Source organism: Megalobrama amblycephala, linkage group LG17, assembly GCF_018812025.1.
Source record: "Megalobrama amblycephala isolate DHTTF-2021 linkage group LG17, ASM1881202v1, whole genome shotgun sequence".
Taxonomy (NCBI): Eukaryota; Metazoa; Chordata; class Actinopteri; order Cypriniformes; family Xenocyprididae; genus Megalobrama; species Megalobrama amblycephala.
In genome coordinates this window covers 7,055,845-7,075,363 of record NC_063060.1, presented here as the reverse complement: position 1 = coordinate 7,075,363, position 19,519 = coordinate 7,055,845, and the positions used below count along the sequence as shown (strand labels likewise).

The following is a 19,519-nucleotide window of genomic DNA, read 5'->3' as shown; positions in this document are numbered from 1 at the left end:
TTCTTGCATCATAAAATGCCAATGTGGGTGAGGACACAAGGAGCCTTTTTATCTCCTGAAAAGCTGCTTATTGGGCTAGACCCCATGTCCATGTTGATTTGACTTTCAGCAGATCATAGAGTGGCTTTCCCACGTCTGCTAAATTGGGAATGTACTTTCCTAGGTGATTAAACATCCCGAGAACTCTTTTTAACCCCTGGGCATTGTCAGGAGGAGCCAGTTTGTTAATAGCTGATACTTTGGCTGTGTCCGGCCGCACTCCGTCTGTGCTTATTTCATGGCCCAGGAAGTGTAGGTTCTCTTGCCTCATCCTACACTTTTCTGTGTTCAACCTCAGGCCTACTGACTGTAGTTGTTCCATTACTGACTGTAGTCTCTGGTCATGCTCTGCCATGTCCCTTCCATGGACGATAATGTCATCCATATAGACCTCCACCCCTTCCAGGCCTTCTAGAGTTTCCATCATTTTCCTTTGGAAAATTTCAGGAGCGCTGGAAATTCAAAAAGGTAGGCATTTAAAACAGTACCTGGCGAAAGGAGTGATGAAGGTTGTTAATTTTTGACTGACTTTATCCAGCGGTATTTGCCAGAACCCTGCAGCTGCGTCGAGTGTGGAAAACACACTCAGCTTCCATCCTATCGAGTTCACCGACTTCATGAGGGGAATTGGGATTCTGCGTGCAGCATACACTGCATAGGGCTGGTCATTCTCTTGTAAAGAAATCTTCACTGGCTGTGTTTTAAGTAAGCCCACCTCCATTACAGCACTGTGCACCTCTTGAATTCTTTTCACCAGTCCCATCTGCTTAGCAACTGATCAGCTAAGTAGGTTGTTAGCAGTCTCTCCTCTGATAACAAACACTTTGAATGAGTACTGGTTATTTTTGAATTCTGTGTGTGCTGTAAACTGGCTGATACAGTTCAGATGTCCGCCTGGGCTATTAAGTACAGTCTTAGCAGTGAGCAGTCTTTTCTCAGGCTTGAGCATTTTAAACGCTGCTTCAGTCATAATGTACACATCTGCACCGGTGTCAATTTTAAAGCTAACCGGTGTGCTACCAATCTCTAGTTGCACAGTCCATTCATTATGTGAAGTTGTGCTATTGACTGAGCCCAGAAAGTGATACTCATACTGTTCACAGTCTCTTACTTCACTCACCAATTTGCTTTTGCACATCTTTTCCCAGTGTCCTGATTTCCTACATCTGTTGCATGTGGATTTAAGTGCTGGACAGTCTGATTTTTTTTTGTGCATTTCCTTTCCACATCTGCCGCATATTTTCTCTCTTTCGTTGTCTCTGGAACGGTTTTTGAACTTTGGCCCTGGAGCGTCTTGCCACCGTTGTGTGTGTCATTTGTGTGCTACCTCTTGAATAACGCATGCAGCCTCTCCTTGCACGCTAACTTGAGCTTTCACCTCCTCTGACTGCCGGGTCTCTTGCACCGTCATTTCGAGCGTGAGGTTTGGGATAAGCTGCAACTTGCGTGACAGTTCCTTGTCCTGGATTCCCACCACGATTCTCTCTCTAAAGCTGAGCACACATTTAACGATTACCTGAAACATTCTAAGACGGTGTTCAACATACGATTGTTTCCTGCAACTGAAGCAGATTTATATACTTACACATGGAATTTGAACACCGACTGTAATCGCAGACTGAACACAACTGGCTCTAACTGGACGCGTTTGAGCGCGATCAGTCACAAGTATCAGTTTACATTCATAATCGGCCTTACAATCGTTAAGTGTGTCCTCGGCTTAATGTGTTCCTCACAGGCGGACCCGAACTCGCAGTGCTCGGACAGTTCATAAAGGGAGCGGATGAAAGACTCCGCTCTCTCCCCTGGGCGTTGAACGCGCTGATAGAAGCAAGCTCTTTCGTGAATTACGTTGTGCTTTGGTATGAAGTATGAATCAAACTTTTTGAGGACCAGTTCGTAGTTCTTATCATCTCCCTCTGCGTCGAAGGTGAATGAACTAAAAAATATTCTCCGCTTCGCCCCCCAAGGCATAGATAAGGGTGCTTACTTGTACACTGCTGTCAGTGTTGCCAGATCTCACGAGACAAATAAGCAACCAGGCCTGTGAAAACCAGAGCCGTTAAACAAGCCCAAAACAAGAGACTTTTTCTATGGAGCCCCCCTAGGTTCCGGGAAGAGAAAAATAAATAAAAACACTAAAAACATAAAAACCGTGTGCACGGTTTTACAATCCGTGGGGACGGATTTTAAACTGTGGGTACGGATTGTCAGTTTACATCCATGTGGACAGATTGGTAAACTGTGCGCGGTTTTACAAAACTGCACACGGTACAGTTTATTTATTTTTCTCCCCCCTGAGCTTCAGGACAATGACCACAAGAGGGAGTTAAACCACCTTTTAACATTATTTAACATTAGAAAACTGATGGGATATCAAATATAGACTGATGTACCAAGTACATTATATACACAGTAAACATCTGATAATTAAAATTTGCACACACAAATAAATATCATTCCTGAATTCAGTACAGTCCAGTCAGTCACCATCAGTCGCAACTTGCCCGCGCATTAATTTAAAGTTTACATCACTCACTGATGACGTTTTCCTAACTAGAAAAAAACAGATTGCCCTGCTCTGCCTCTGATTGGTCAGAGCCAATTAGAAGCAGGATGTGGGTGGGAAAAAACTCTGCTGTCTCCTGTGTGTATGGGGAAAGGGGAGGGACAGAGAGAACAGGCTAGACAAACTCCTACGTTTAAATAACATATAGAAAATATCTGCTTGACAACTTATTATGGAGCTGGGATCAAGCCCAAATAAGCAACTACACTTTAGAAACAAGCCCAAAAAAATGCAACCCGCGACTACCAATATTTGTAAGCGACTTTACAGAAAAACAAGCCCAAAGTCGCTTATAATAAGCGGACTTGGCAACACTGACTGCCGTCCTCTTTATCCAGTTTTGTCGGCGTTCTGTAACGTGTAAACCACTTTTTCCAGTCGGTCCATTCTGCTGGTCTCACAAAGCAAAAGCTTTCTGGTGGGTTAAACTTCGCCATCCCGACGATCGGCACTCTGACACCATGTAATAAACCCTTGTATGGTTTAGAAGAATGCAATGTCCAGCCCTGATTGTGTTCTTTGAACTTTTTACTGAATCTTTAGTGAACTCGTTTAACAACTGTTTTAACAGCAGCGCCACACACACATCACATCAACCATTGTCGCCTTCTCTCTACATCATCCTGTTACGTCGTATCTGCAGACATAACTAATCAGCATTCTATTACACTGTGAATTATGCTATTTTAAAGGTTGCTAATTTTGTTTACAAGGTCTCTTACAACAGGTTTACATGCATCAAAGGTCAAAAAACACTTTCTTTTTCTCATAATATACATTGCTCATCACCACATTTTTCAGTGATTCTCAAAGGACTCCTCCGATGAATCCATCTCTTTAAATCTCTCCTTTCCCCAAGCCTACTCTGCTCTGATTGGCCAGATGGCCAAGTTTCTTGTGATTGGTCTGCCGCTTACAGCTCCGGAGGCTTCCTAAAGCTCAGCGATTGTACACACCGTAAAGACAGTAACAATGGCATCGTTTTTATCATACTAGAGAACTAGTTATTCAACCCAAACCTCTATCGCTGTAACGAAGGCTGACTCGGTTGAGTGTTTGAATCCATGTGCGGAGGTTTATTAAACACAACAGCACAAACAGAGAGAGGAATAGGACAGGGATCGTGGTCAAAGAACAGGTAAAAGGTCGTTAACAGTAGCGGCAGTCCAGACAGTAAACAAATCCAAAAGGGGAATCTGAAAGACGAGGTCAGAAACAGGCAAGGCAGGGGCGGATCTACCGGGGTGGCACGGGGTGGCAACTGCCACCCTAAGAAAAAGCTTTGCCACCCCATCTGCCACCCCAAAATTATCAGAGAATAAAATATAAATGTTAGCAGTGTTTCAAGTACTACTGCTTTTCAGCAGCGGCGCTTCAATGTGATGACATAAAAAAAGACAGCGTATTGCAAAATAATGGCAAGAAAACACGTCTTTCAATAAACTGTGCATGGCGGTTGCACGCGCACGCAGCGCACTCAATGTAGTCAGCTTCATTAACAAATGACTCTTATGAACCGGTTCTTTGGGAGTCAAAAACACAGCACAGCCAAGTTCACTTACGAATTGTTTTCCATTTGTTCGTGAATCGGAAAATTACTGCTTGTCGGCTAACTCAGAAGTCCTCGAATTTTCGTAATTTTTTGCGAGCTGATTCACCGACCGCCCGCTCCACTTTCATCATGGATAAAGGTCTTTTTGCCATCCGACGAAACGGTAACATGAAATCAATAAGAAGATCCCGATCACAGAAACTAGTTAGGTAAGAATCTAAATCTATTTTAGCTTTTCTCGATTGCTAACACATTATAAGTGATTCAGTTGGCCCAGTTTCCCAAAACATTCACTCAGTTCTCAAAACAAAGACACATTTCTCAAAACGTTTAACAATGACTGCATTTGGTAGCAAAACTGATGCTACCAAATGTAGTCAAAATCTGACACACACCAGTCAAAATCTGAGAGAGAGCTGAATTAATAATTTACAGGGGTTTTAAACTTACACAGTACCAGTACTTTAGATGAGGGAAATTTCACTATGTACAGTAAACTGTAGCACGTTGTACACCCTCAAACTTGTGATTGTCAACTTTCTCTGTAGCCATTTGTTATAATGTATTTTGCAGAACTGAGAAATGACTGTCTTGTGTCAGAAGACCAATACACTGCTATAGTACCTTATATACTGTAATAAAATTTGGCCAAATGTGCAGAGGATGCTGAATTTAGTTTTACTGTAATTGACAGTATACTGTATTGTGGTGCATACCAAGTTCATACATATCTACTGCCAGATCAATTTACAATAGTAAAATGAAAAAAAGGAAAGAAAAAAATAATTGCTGTATTTTACTGTATATTTATATTTGTATAGTGTAGTAGACATTGACCTGTAAAATAATTCCTGAATCCCAGTAAGCGGTAATTTTGTTACAGTGTTACATGAATTGATCTCACTAGTGTTCACTGGGCAGTGCAGTAGTCTGTGTATTTGTTAAGTTTTGTGTGTCATCTGAGGCCAAAGTTTGATTTTGTCAGACAAGAATAAGTTTTTGACTAAAACATTTTATTTTGACATGGAAGTTTGAGGTTTGTACAAGTTGGTGCATAGTTTTGAGATCGTGTTTATAGTTGTGAGAAAATGTTGAATTGTTTCATTTCAACTAGATTAAAAAGTTTGAAAGACAAATTTATGTTGGCTTGTCATAAAGCCAACTTAAGCCAACTTTAAGCCAACTTAAAGTCTGGTACCGGTTTCAACAGAGATACATGAAAGGAAGGAGAAATAAGATAATGAGCAGGAAGCTCCAGCCTGTAGGTTACCAGATTAATTTGTCTTAAGATACGAAATGGGCCTATATACCGTGAGCTTCCTGCTGGGCACCCGCAACCGTAGATCTCGGGTCGACAGCCAGACCTTCTGACCTGGCTGGTAGTTTGGATAGGGATGCCTCCTGTGGTCTGCCTTGATCCTCTGGGCTCTGATTGCCCTCTGCAGCCTCACATGGGCGCTGTCCCACACCCGTTAACTTCTTTTGACCCAGTCATCCACCGCAGGCACTTCAGAAGGTTCTCCAGACCAAGGGAACATGGGAGGCTGATAACCTAGAACACACTTGAAGGGGGTGAGTCCTGTGGATGAATGAGTGAGTGAATTCTGTGCATATTATGCCCAAGGTAAAAAGTCACTCCAACGTTGTTGTTCTTGACTACAGTATGATCTGAGATAACGCCCAAATTCTTGGTTCAGTCTCTCAACCTGTCCATTAGCCTGGGGATGATAACCAGATGTTAAGCTCACATTAATGTCCAATTGCTTGCAGAAAGCTTGCCAAACACGAGACGTGAATTGTGAACCGCTGTCAGAGACTATGTCCTCAGGTAGTCCATAGACATGAAAAACATGGTGAAACAAGGCTTGTGCAGTTTCCATTGCTGTGGGTAGGCCTTTTAGTGGGATAAGACGACATGCTTTAGAGAAGCGATCAATAATTACCAGGATTGTGGTGTAGCCGTTGGAACTGGGTAGATCAGTAACAAAGTCCACAGCCAGATGAGACCAGGGGCACTGAGGAATTGGCAGAGGTTCAAGAAGACCAGCTGGGAGTTCTCGGGGTGTCTTGGACTGAGCACACACACTGCAAGACTGTGTGTCTGGGGGACATTCTGGGGGAGTCAGTTCTGTTTGCAGTTCTCGTTGCAGTTCCTCCATTATATCCCAACGAATGGGTGCCACAATAACAGAAGGAGGAAGAATTGACCCCTGACAACAAGAAGTTTCATTTGAGTCAAATCTTCGTGAAAGGGCATCAGCTTTGCCATTCTTGCTTCCTGGGCGATAAGTGACTGTGAATTGAAACCTTGTGAAGAATTATGACCAGCGGGCTTATCTTGGATTGAGATGTTTTGCAGACTTGATGTATTCCAAATTTTTGTGATCCGTAATAACCTGAAAAGGATGGCGAGCTCCCTCCAACCAGTGTCTCCATTCTGCCAGCGCTGCTTTGATAGACAACAGCTCCTTGTTATCCACGTCATAGTTTCTTTCTGCAGTGGTTAGTTTTCTGGAGAAAAAAGCACAGGGAAATATTTTACCAGGGTTTCCATGTCTCTGAGATAGAACTGCTCCAATGCCAAAGTCAGAAGCATCTACTTCCACTACGAATGGTAATTCAGGATCTGGATGTTTCAGAATTGGGGCAGTAGTAAAGCTGGTTTTCAGAGTCTCAAAAGCTGTCTGGGCAGACTGGGTCCAAGATAATTTCTTTGGTTTACCCTTAAGCATTGATGTTAGCGGAGCTGCAATGAAACTGTAGTTACGGATAAACCTCCTATAAAACTTAGCAAATCCCAAGAACCTTTGCAATTCCTTTACCGTGGTGGGACGTGGCCATTCTGTGACTGCCTCAACTTTACCTGTGTCCATTTCTACTCCTCTATGACTGATCCTGTAACCAAGGAAGGTGGTTCTAGAGACATGAAATTCACATTTCTCAGCCTTGACATGCAAGTTGTTAGCCAGTAAACAAGACAGAACATTTCTTACATGCTGGATGTGTTGCTCATATGTCTTTGAGTAGATCAGTATGTCATCAATGTAAGCAATAACATAGTGGTTCAGAATGTCACGAAAAATCTCATTAATAAAGGACTGGAACACTGACAGAGCATTGACTAGGCCATACGGCATAACGAAGTATTCATAGTGCCCCCTGGTGGTGATAAAAGCCGTCTTCCATTCATCAACCTCTCGGATTCTGATTAGATTATAGGCACTGCGCAGGTCTAATTTAGTGAAAATGGTGGCCTCATGCAACTGTTCTAATGCAGAGGGTACTAATGGAAGTGGGTACCTGTTCTTGATTGTTATGGAATTGAGACCTCGGAAATCGATGCAAGGACGTAGTCCACCATCCTTCTGTTCAACAAAGAAGAAACCAGATGCTGCTGGAGATGTGGAAGGACGGATGAAACCGGATTCTAGAGCCTCTTCAATGTATTTCTCCATGGCCTGTGTTTCTGGAATGGTTAAAGGATGTACCTTGCTTTTGGGGGGGTGCTGTATTTGGTAACAGTTCAATTGCACAGTCCCAGGGGCAATGTGGAGGTAACTGGGTGGCTTTGGCTTTGCTGAAGGCCTCGCTATAGTCAGCATACTCTGGGGGAAGAGAAACTGGTTCATTAGTTGCCGGGCTTTCAATGCTGGTGATTAAACATGGAAGTTGTGACTGGAGCTGGAGGCAATGGTTGTAGCAATGCGGTGACCATTTCGTTAAGTTCTTTGGAATTGCAGGAGATTTGTGGATCATGAACAGTTAGCCATGGATTCCCCAAGACCACGGGATGCTGGTGTGTTGATGTTACATACAAAGAGATTGTTTCTGAGTGGAACAGGCCAATCTTGATTGTAACAGGAGCAGTTTGATGAGTAATACCCTTTCCAATAGGTTGGCTATTTATGGCGGTTATGTTGATGGGCGATATGCACGGGATAACAGGTTTGTTGAGTTTATGGACCAGTTCGTGATGAATCAAATTCAATGCTGAGCTGGAATCAATTAGCGCTGGAACACATTGAGCAGAATTAGCATAGGAGAGTGTTAGGAGAAGAGTAAAACATCTAGTCAGCATAGTCATTAGGGCAGTACTCACTTTGGTCGTGGTGGGCTTGTTAGGACAGGAACGACACTGATGACCTGGTTGACCACAGTAGAAACATAGACGGTTGGTTCTGCGTCGTTCACGTTCCTCCATAGACACTCTAGTGTATCCGATCTGCATGGGCTTGACTGGTTCCTGAAAATTTGTGGCTGGGGTGGATGCTGAAGCTGCAAATAAACTGGGTGGGTTATTACGTAAGAGGTTGTCAAGTTTTATTGCCATTGTTATCAGTTGGTGAAGATCTGAGCCCACGTCTTTGCACGCAAGTTCAGCCTGTAGTGTCTGACTGAGGCCCTGCTTAAATACTGGTTTCAGTGCTGCCTCATTCCAGCCACTTTGCGCCGCTAGGGTGCAAAATTCCACGGCATAATCAGCTGCTGTGTGGTTTCCCTGGCGTAACTGTAAGAGCTGTGACGAAACATCTCTCCCTCCCACGGGATATTCAAAAACTTCACGTATTTGCTTAGTGAAATAATCATATGAGGTTCTTACACAGTCATCCTGATCCCAGACAGCTTATGGCCACTCGAGAGCTCTACCCGTTAACAATGATATCAGAAAAGAGCACTTAGTCGAATCTCTCAAAAAAGCTTCAGGCTGGTTATTAAAGTAAATCGTACATTGACACAAAAATCCTCTGCATTTTTCAGCTGAACCATCAAACTTATCAGGTAAAGAGAATCTTACCGGATCAGGCCTGGTCGGTGGGAGGGATTGAATATAGCGTGTGAGATGTTTGTTAGCAGCTCGTAGTGAAGAGAGTTGGCCTTGGAAATCCTTGATCATTTTGTTCTGGTAAGCGAACGCGGCCTATAGTTGCATTAGCTCCGCTGGATTCTGTTCCGGCGAAGTATTCTGTAACGAAGGCTGACTCAGTTGAGTGTTCGAATCCATGTGCGGAGGTTTATTAAACACAACAGCACAAACAGAGAGAGGAATAGGACAGGGATCATGGTCAAAGAACAGGCAAAAGGTCGTTAACAGTAGCGGCAGTCCAGACAGTAAACAAATCCAAAAGGGGAATCCAAAAGACGAGGTCAGAAACAGGCAAGGAGACATGCACGTGCAAACAATCAGGAGTAGAATAAACGCTTGGTAGAGATAGGATAAACTGGCAATACTTCGCAACATAATGCACAAACAACATGGCTTATAACTAGTGTAGACAGGAAGAGAGGGGAGAATAACCGGCAGTGTTCAAAATTCGGGAGACGGCTCCCTCTGGCGGTTGGAGGAAAGGATGGCAGATGCAGATGTTACAATCGCAAAGATGACTTCAGTGATACGCTACTCAGTTTGTCGTACATTATGAGATGTTGCAACTGTAATTCCTCACCATCAGCATTAACAAGTGTATGTCCATCAACAAACTGATGTGTATATTTCTAATTTATTGCTATGCACATGTGGGAACTGTATTATTAACTGTATCAATCACAGCGCAGATGTTAGCCGAACACTAACATGAATGATTGATGTAACATTCAAGTTTGTAAAACAAATCTTGCTCCATTCTTAATAATTACTCAGAGTAGTAAGAATGACAGACAATCTGCAATAAAGGGTTAGTTGACCCAAAAATGAAAATTCTGTCATTAATTACTCACCCTCATGTCGTTCCACATCTGTAAGATCTTCGTTCATCTTCAGAACACAAATTAAGATATTTCTGATAAAATCCGATGGCTCAGTGAGGCCTCCATTGCCAGCAAGATAATTAACATTTTCAGATGCCCAGAAAGCTACTAAAGACATTTTTAAAACAGTTCTGATTCAAAACAAAAGACTCGTAAACTTCATGAAGCAGTGTTTTGAAATCACCCATCACTAGATATTGTTGAATAAAGTCTTTTTTTTTTTTTTTCTTTTTGGTGCACAAAAAGTATTCTTGTCGCTTCATAACATTAAGGTTGAACCATTGCAGTCACATGAACTCTTTTAAATACGTCTTTAGTAGCTTTCTGGCACTGAAACTGTAAATTATCTTGCTGGCAATGGAGGCCTCACTGAGCCATTGGATTTTATCAAAAATATCTTAATTTGTGTTCTGAAGATGAACGAAGATCTTACAGGTGTGGAACGACATGAGGGTGAGTAATTAATGACAGAATTTTAATTTTTGGGTGAACTAACCCTTTAATGTACGCAATTTTAGGTAGGCTAATAGTGAGCTACAGCTGATTAGCAGAACTATTTCAGTAAAACAGTAATAACGTGAGTTAGCCGGAGACCAACACAATATAGCTAAAACACAAAACTGTATTTTGAACACTTGGTGTAAAATATATACTTCAGTAATTATTCATACTTACAGGTTGTGATTCTGAGGATAAAGTTGCTACAAGGTACTGCCCCATCTTTAATGGAGAAGCGTTTTGTAAATAACTTTTAGACCTCACAGAGATTTGTGAAGCAGAGAGTTGTATCACTGTGGTAATTTTAACCACTGACTCTTCATATCCTCATCCTTTGGAAGTGTTTAAAAAAGAATTTGCTTTTGCAGAGCAGAAAACAGCATCTTCTCGACGTACACAATACGAACCAGGCAGCTTCAGTGTTTGAGCTGGGTTCAAGTTTTCGCAGGATGTCCACGCGGAACGTAAGCGGGCGTTATGCAAATGTGTTAACTTGTGACGTGTAAACTTCACGGAAATGGGATTCGAATTAAAAACTTCTTGTTTAAGCGGTTCAGAGTCGACTCTTTCTTTTGAGAGACAATAACTTTATTTATGATGCACTTTCAGCTTTACAACTTTGCAGACTGTTCACATTCACATACAGCTACATTACACACTGCATGAAAGGTATTCTTCACAAATCCATAATAGGGGCACTTTAAAACACTTCTACTCACATTACTCTAATGTGCACAAAAAATAAAGGATTTAAAAAAAGAAGTATTTTTTACTGAGATTTCTGAATTAAGTCTATAACAGTGATGACACTGATTTGAATTGTTCTCCCCACTCCCTTTCAGCCAGGTGTAGCAGGGGATCCTGGGAGCAGAGGGGCTGATGGGAAAAAGGGAGATGTGGGTCCATCAGGGCCACCTGGATCTCAAGGCTTTTCAGGTCTAGATGGGTTACCAGGACAACCAGGAGTTCCAGGTTACCCAGGGAAACCAGTGAGTGTGATGCTGCTTATGAGCATTTATAAAGTATGTATGATGGTAATGGTCTTTTTCAAATATGACGCACTGTGTTATAGGGCAAGCCACCTTCAGAAGAGCAGCTTATGAAGATTTGTGCTTCTGTGCTACAAAGTAAGTGTTCATGTTTTGTACTGTTAGGAAGAGTCTTTTATCTCATTTCAATGGCAAAAACATTTTGTGAGGTAAAGACAAATGAACAAATTCCTTAAAAATATGCTTATGCAAACATCACTATCACTATTGCTCATACTTTTGGTTAGAATTTGATCAAACCCTTAACCGTTAGTATTAAATTTAGTCATGTAACTCATCCTTACCAAGAAATTGTCACACTAGCAAACAAATAAGTGCCAAAAACCACCTTAGCAGCACACCCACAACATCTTAGAATCTTGTCTGTGACATTTTACATTGCGCATCAATCATAAAATCTAATTATCTAAATTTATTTTGGAAGAAAAGACAAAAGTTTTGTCCCAAATGACGCACTTTACATTATGCACTTATACGCTATGCACTATTTACTCAACCATGTATGAATTTAAAAGGTAATTTTGTCATTTAACATCGGAGTCTGATCTCTCCTCCCCCTCCGCTACATTGTAAAACTGAATAGTGAAATTAATTAAATAAAATAAGTTTGTTTACCTCAATTAATAAAGAAAGTTGATCGTACTTAATTGAAAAAAGTTGCGTGAACTACATGAAATCTGATTGTAGTAAGCTGAACTCAATATTATTGAGTTGCAGCAGATTTGATTGTTAATGAGAGACACCTGTGCATCACACTGGCCTTGCTCCGCTTCCATGGCTCTCGGCCCCACCCTTACTTGTCACAAAAATTTTAAGTTCTGCTAACTTAAAAAAAAGAGTTACTACTTAAATGTTTTGAGGTAATACATTTCGTAAATGTATGTAATTAAATGGATAGTTCACCCAAAAATGAAAATTCTGCCATCATTTACTCCCCCTCAAGTTGTTCCAAATCTATATAAATTTATTCGTTCTGCTGTACACAAAGAAAGATATTTGGAAGAATGTTTGTAACCAAGCAGCTCTCGCCCCCCATTGACTACCAGAGTATTTTTTCCCCCCTCCTCTGGTAGTCAATGGGGGTGAGATCTGCTCGGTAACAAACATTCTTCCAAATATCTTCCTTTGTGTACAGCAGAACAAAAAAAAAAAAAGTATATAGATTTGGAACAACTTGTGGGTGAGTAAATGATGACAGAATTTTCAGTTTTGAGTGAACTATCCATTTAAAGCTGCAACATTCGAGTGCATGAAGTGTCCAACATTCCACACTTAGTTTTTTCGGTTAATGTCATAGAATAGTGCATAAGTACATGAAATGGGATGTGCCTAAAGAAACTGTGTAAATGTGTAAATGGAGGAGTGTGTTTGCATGCCTCATGGTCAGATAGCTGGAAACATCTGGAGTGGTAGGAGGAGTTTTGTGACTTTCAGTTCTCTGTAAAAAGAAGAAAAACCTAAATACGGCTGTGAAATCAATGTGTTGAGCCAGCACTTGGCTATTTACATATAGATGCTACTGCCGCAGACCTTACACCATCTTCACCACACACCACAGTTCTTTGGAGTCCACAGTAAAGGGGCCTATGCTTGTCGCTTGCACATAGTAAGGGATAACGGACAGTCAGATGGTCATTATTGCAAAATAAATCGCGTCAGAATGATCACAATGCCGGTGTGAGGCATTTGTACAGTATTTTGCTAATTGCACACTATTTGACAAATAATTAAATACATGAATAATTTATTATGTGAGAATGAGAGATGTGAAACTAGCACAGATATGTAGGAAATGGTTGCCAGGGACAGTGTTAAAGTGTTAGCATTGTTATACAAAAATGTTTGATTGTAGAACACAGCAATTGACCAAAATGAGATATTCCAGAGAGCCATGAAATTACACCTAACAGCATTATATCTAGCAACTGCATTTGCAGGTGTGTATGATGCTGAGCAGTAGTCTGTTATATTAGAAACCCCATTTAATCACTGAGTACCCAATATTATATCAAAATGTGTTTTGATATGATGTTGTGATGCACTTCACCTCATTAGCTTATTAGCAAATAAATATACATTTTATAATGAAGTTATGCATTATATATCTGTGTATGAGTGTATTCCCTCTCTTCTCTCAACTTCGAAACTTGCCATCTCTTCTTTGAGCCTTGCATGTAGTCAAAAACTTATCTACTGTTAAACACATTTCTTAACTATGAAACTTATTTAATCCTCATATGAAATGTATGACAAAATGTGTGTAATATGTCACAAACAAAACAACTTGAATTATTCTGTTTATACATTAAAGAGGACCTATAATGCCTGTTTTACAAGATGTAATATAAGTCTCTCGAGTCCCCAGTATGTGTCTGTGAAGTTTCAGCTCAAAATTCCCCACAGATCATTTATTATAACTTGTCAAATTTGCCCCTATTTGGGTGTGAGCAAAAACACACCGCTGCTTCCGGCCCCCTTTCCAGAAGAGGGCGAAGCTTTAACAGCTTGCGCTTCGGTTGCTCAACAACAACAAAGCTGGAGAATCTCACGCAGACAAAATGAGGATTGTCAGTAACGGTGTTCAGCTTTACATTGTTCAAACCGGAGTCGAGACTGATGGAGAGACTCAGGAAGAAGTTACAACTTTTAGAATGAAACTGGATGTTTCTGAATGGTTAGTGGAAAATTTTATGTACAGTAGTCAACATTTGAAGTGGATCAAAAAAGTTCATCAGAGTTGTCCTAAGAACTAAGATGTCGTAAGAAGAAGGTTTTAGGACAACTCTGATGAAAGGTTTTGATCCACTTCAAATGTTGACTACTATAGTTGCTGTGGAGTTGATTAAACTCATCGACTAGCATGTGCCATCATGTTAATCTTTTGTTCAAAGCCAGTGTTGAATTGACCCTCGTTTGTGAAGCAGTCTGGTGTAAAATGATGGCATGGCAACAACACTTTACTACAACAACTCTTCCTCTTCTCTAAAGCAGCCCAACATGGTCTCACCCCCTTTGTTGCATGTTCTCGGGGGTGGGGTTTATATAAATTTTTGGGTTTGTGATGTCTCCAACACTGGAAGAAGCTTGTTGTAGTAGTCCCTATCAGCCATTTGTTGTAGTCTTTTAAAAGCGATTTCTGTAACTTTACACACTAAAGTTAAAAAAGTGAAATCATTATCAAGGACCCCTTTAACACGATCACTCCCACCATCTAGTTATCTAATGAATCATGAGGATTCGCCACCCTGGGTCACATGACCATAAACAATAAAATGACTTCCTTGAAGTGAAGTCCTTCCATGTACCCTTCACTAGCAAACTTGTGGAAGGGCCCTTTGTGAAGGGATTCTGTTGTTCACTTTCATTTGGAACGCCCCTATAAATGGTGCCCCCTTCAAGGGTGCAAAAACATCATTTGGAATTGACCCTTCGCCGGGAGTTTGATTGACATGCGATCTAACCAATCATAACGCTGAATCCGCAAATGTGTGAAATGTGATTCATTCATGTTTATTTGACGATATAAATTAACTACTGAGAAGAGATGATCGGTTCATGAGCCGCTTGATCTGAGGCACTACAGCGATCTGTCACGACACATTAAAGAGCCACAAAATGGTATTTATTGTTTACATTTCTTTAAAAATTACAAAATTTTAATTTGAGACTTTGTTTCATATAAAAAGTAACCGCGAAATAAAGCGAAGATGGCGAACAAATGACAACTAAGAAAAAAATTAACACACTGTACAGTACACATGAGTATATACAAGCAAGAGTTTGTTGTTACTCTCCAGTAGCATAGCAGCTCCAGACAAACAATGACATTCAAAACTGTCCTGTTACTGTAGTTAACATTGCAACAACAGCATATCTTGGTTCTGTGAAACATAGCGAAACCAATGTTATTCTTGCCTTTATTTTCTAGTAATTTTCCACTGACCTTTTTCTCTTTTGTAATGTCTCTCAGCCATCTCTCTTTCTACAGTCTTTCTTCAAATCCTCTCTTGTTCACTCTCTCTCCTCCCCCATCATGAGTGGATACGCCCCCTACTGCTGATTGGCTACAAGTGTGTTGGTTGTGGTGTTAGTTCAGTTCAACTTTCAACAGCATTTCTTAGAAAGCACTCACAACTTTAACTGCTACACCCTTTTAGCATAGATATGAACTTAAATGGTTTTAATTCATGAGTGACTTGGAATACAGACCTAAGGTTGGTCTCCTTTTAAAGAAGATACTCAGCAGATTATTGCAGAAGTGAAAGCTCTCAAAAAGATACTATTAAGTTATAGAAGTTTAAGTTTACTGAAAAGCAAATGTACTGAACTAAACATTTTAATTGATACAAAATTTTACCGTATAATCTTGATTCTAAAATTGCTAGAAAAATCCAAGCCATATGTCTAACCAAGTTGTGTTCAAAATTTGAAGTTGCTAAAAGTTTAAAGTACCATTTCCATGGTAATGCAGTGTCCAATTTCGAAATGGTTTTCACAGGATGAATTTTGAATGATACCTAATTTATGGTGATTACTAAAATATGTGATTAAAAAAACATGCCAAGTGGGGCACTGTCAGTTAACAGGCTATGAACGGTCTTGGAAAACTTGATATAGATGAAGGAATTTTAAAAGTGTGGTTTCTAGACCTGGAAAAATCAGGGAAATTAACAGAAACTGAATAAAGGTCATGGACATTTTTCTAGTGATATTGTGATGAGTCAGAAGTGTATTGATCCACCTGCAGTTTATTAGAACAAAGGGCAGTACAGCAGAGACAAATCCAGAGAACAGGCAGAGGGTTGAGGCAGGCAGCAAGCAACATAAACAGTGAACAGGCAGAGGGTCGAGGCAGGCGGCAAGCAAGGTACAACGATAAACAGGCAAGGGTCAGGTCAGGCAGCAGAAATCAGAATCCAGATAAAGTCCAAGTCAACAACAAGTAGGTAGTACAGAAATAACGCTCAGAAATGACAACCGTGGCTAATCAAGACTTCACACAGAAGTGTAAGTGAGAGCGTCTTTTATGGGAGTCTGAGTGTGTGTGTGATTGGCGGCAGGTGCAATGTAATCAGTCCCAGGTATGAGGGTTCATGGGAAATGGAGTTCAAATGAAGTCAATATTTGGGCGAGAGATCCCTCTGGTGATCCAGGAGATCTGGTGTGGGAGACTCGTTTGTAACAGAGCCCCCAACCCTCCGAGCAGCTCCTGACGCGAGAAGGCAAGCGACGCCAGGGTCTTCCTCTGGGTTGGGGGCCAGTCTTTCCATATGTGTCCTATGAAACTCCTCTGTGAGTGTGGGATCGAGAATGTCCTTAGCATTGACACAGGACCGTTCCTCCGGGCCATAACCCTCAAATTCGACCGGGTATTGAAGTACCCCGCCTCGGCGTCGAGAGTCGAGAAGATCTCTGACCTGATACATCTTCTCGTCGTCGACCATAACGGGCGGGGGCGACTGGTCTTCGGCTCCTTCAGTCTCCTGACCCTCTCCCGGACCACCAGCGGGTTTCAACAGTGACATATGAAAAGTGGGAGAAATACGGTAATTAGCAGGTAGTTCTAAATGGAATGAAACTGGTGTAATTTATTTGAGAATTTTGAATGGACCCACATATCTAGGACTGAGTTTCTTGCAGGGAAGTCTGAGGCGGATGTCCTTGGCAGATAACCATACCCATTGACCTGGGGTGTATTCTGGACCTGGGCAACGGTTTGCCTGTTCCTTCTGTCTCCTTACAGCTCTCTGTAGATGGATGTGGGCACGATTCCAGATCTCCTCACTGAAACGTTGCATGATTGCTGCTGGATCACCATGTGGCGAAGTCTTCTGTGACGAGTCAGAAGTGTATTGATCCATCTGCAGTTTATTAGAACAAAGGGCAGTACAGCAGAGACAAATCCAGAGAACAGGCAGAGGGTCGAGGCAGGCAGCAAGCAACATAAACAGTGAAAAGGCAGAGGGTTGAGGCAGGCAGCAAGCAAGGTACAACGATAAACAGGCAAGGGTCATGGCAGGCAGCAGAAATCAAAATCCAGATAAACAGTCCAAGTAAACAACAGGAAGGTAGTACAGAAATAGCGCTCAGAAATGACAACTGTGGCTAATCAAGACTTTGCACAGAAGTGTAAGTGAGAGCGCCTTTAATGGGAGTCTGAATGTGTGTGTGATCTGGTGCAGGAGACTCGTTTGTAACGGATATCAAGCTCTAAAATATATTTTTTTGGGTGGAAATTACTGTTTGTGACTAAAAAATTATTTTAAAAATTCCCATGGTGGTGAACGATTAGATAAGATAAAAAAAGTATAAATCCTAAAGAAGTTTCAGTTATTTAAACTTCTGGAATTTAATTATTTTAATTATCTTTTAATTATGTTATTAATACATTTTAAATTACATTTAAAATTTCAACATTTTATCATTGTTATTTTTATTTTCTATTTCATTGTTATTTTATTTTAATGAATCATTGTTATTTTATTTTAATGAATTTCTACTCCTAGTTTAGTACCAAATATCAGTCAAATATGTTGACAACCACTGCTGTTCCTTCAACAGGCCAGCTGCCACAGCTCCTGCAGGTGATGGGCCAAAGAAGTTGCCAGCACTGTGAAACCAAACAAGGACCACCAGGCGATCCAGGTCCCCCAGGCCCAACGGGCCCATCTGGACCCCCAGGGTATCCCGGCATGGCGGGGTCTCCAGGCTATCCAGGACCTCCAGGGCGGAGGGGACCTGAAGGGGTGAAAGGTGAGGATTATGTGAAGCTGTTTTGATGTTTATTTTTTTATTATAAAGTGACAGTACTAAAGGGAAAATGCCGCTCAAATGTTATTCTTACAGGTGATATTGGCCCAATGGGTATGAAAGGTGCTAAAGGACAAGGTGAAGTTGGGTTGCCAGGTCCACCTGGCCCAGCAGGTAAAAAAAAAGTCTATCATACTCATGCATGATAACAATCCCTCCGATTTATTTATTTTGTCTTTGTAAGCATGTCTAAAGTAACTTTCTCTTCCACAGGGTTGCAGGGCCCACGTGGGGATGACGGTGAGGGACATCCTGGGCCTTCTGGTCCACCAGGAAAACCTGGCACTCCGGGCACCCCAGGCAAACGTGGGCCCCCAGGATCCATGGGGATTTGTGACCTGTCCTCTTGTTATCAAGCCTATGGCTTTCGGGATGATCCATTTAGAAAAGGACCTAACTTTTAGCATCAGGACAGTGGGATCTTACTGATTCTTTACAGTCTTTTCTCTCTCAGATGAACATTTCTGGTGCTCAGCATTGACCTCAAGAACTCATAACCTCTAAAGAATGATGTCATGATCTTGAATCTTGATCTTAAATATGTGATGTGTTTTCCTGTCTGAGAATCTTGAATGTGGTAGAATCTCTAATTTGAATGAATCCTCATTTTTGATGCCGCTCTTTTCCATACGTTGGGGGCAGGGACTATTGAGCTTCAAAAAATGACACAAGTAGCACCATAAAAATGATCAGTATGACACATGTACTGTATACATACATCATTGGTTCTCATGCGTCCTGTTACCAATTTAAGTTTCAATTTCAGATTTTCGTTTTTGAGTGAACTGTTCCTTTAAAGAAAATTTGCTATACTGTATCCACTGCACTGCCCTAGCCAAGCTACCTCTGTACGGGATGTGAAGCAATTTCTGCGGGCTATACATTGAACACTTAGGTTCAAATACTTCTACTCAAGGGCTATTTGTTATTTTTTATAGGAACATTTTTACTACTACAACATTTTTGAATGATTTAATTATACTTTCAATTGTTTGAGAATTTGAACATGTCTTGTAGAATTTAGCAGTACTCTTATTAGTGTAGTTTTGGCATGTCTTTCTGATTTGTACAAAGATCATCATTTAACATCTATTTATTATTTAATGTTTCCTGTTGATGTTCTTTTTTTAATGCACGTAGGATTTTAGCCTTGTCATGTTTTTTTACAGAATTTATTTGTGCAACTGACATTTTTAAATTACAATAAATATTTTAAAATATTTAATTAAATTGTTTAATTCTTAATCATTTTGCTTG

At 40.9% G+C, this 19,519-nt stretch overlaps 1 protein-coding gene across 2 annotated transcripts in view; it reads left to right on the top strand.

Annotated features, from left to right (window-relative positions):
- The window catches only part of si:ch211-106n13.3 (vWFA and Collagen domain-containing protein), a 62,453-nt gene extending 42,978 nt beyond the window's left edge, over positions 1–19,475 (top strand). The window contains exons 27-32 of one of the 2 annotated variants that reach the window (XM_048162283.1): positions 10,772–10,867; positions 11,246–11,392; positions 11,476–11,530; positions 18,014–18,205; positions 18,299–18,376; positions 18,476–19,475. In XM_048162283.1, coding sequence (XP_048018240.1) covers positions 10,772–10,867; positions 11,246–11,392; positions 11,476–11,530; positions 18,014–18,205; positions 18,299–18,376; positions 18,476–18,666 — 759 coding nt within the window. In that variant the 3' untranslated portion in view covers positions 18,667–19,475. The remainder of the gene's footprint in view (positions 1–10,771; positions 10,868–11,245; positions 11,393–11,475; positions 11,531–18,013; positions 18,206–18,298; positions 18,377–18,475) is intronic. The other variant, XM_048162284.1, reaches the window with a different exon arrangement.
- Positions 19,476–19,519: the final 44 nt, after the last annotated feature.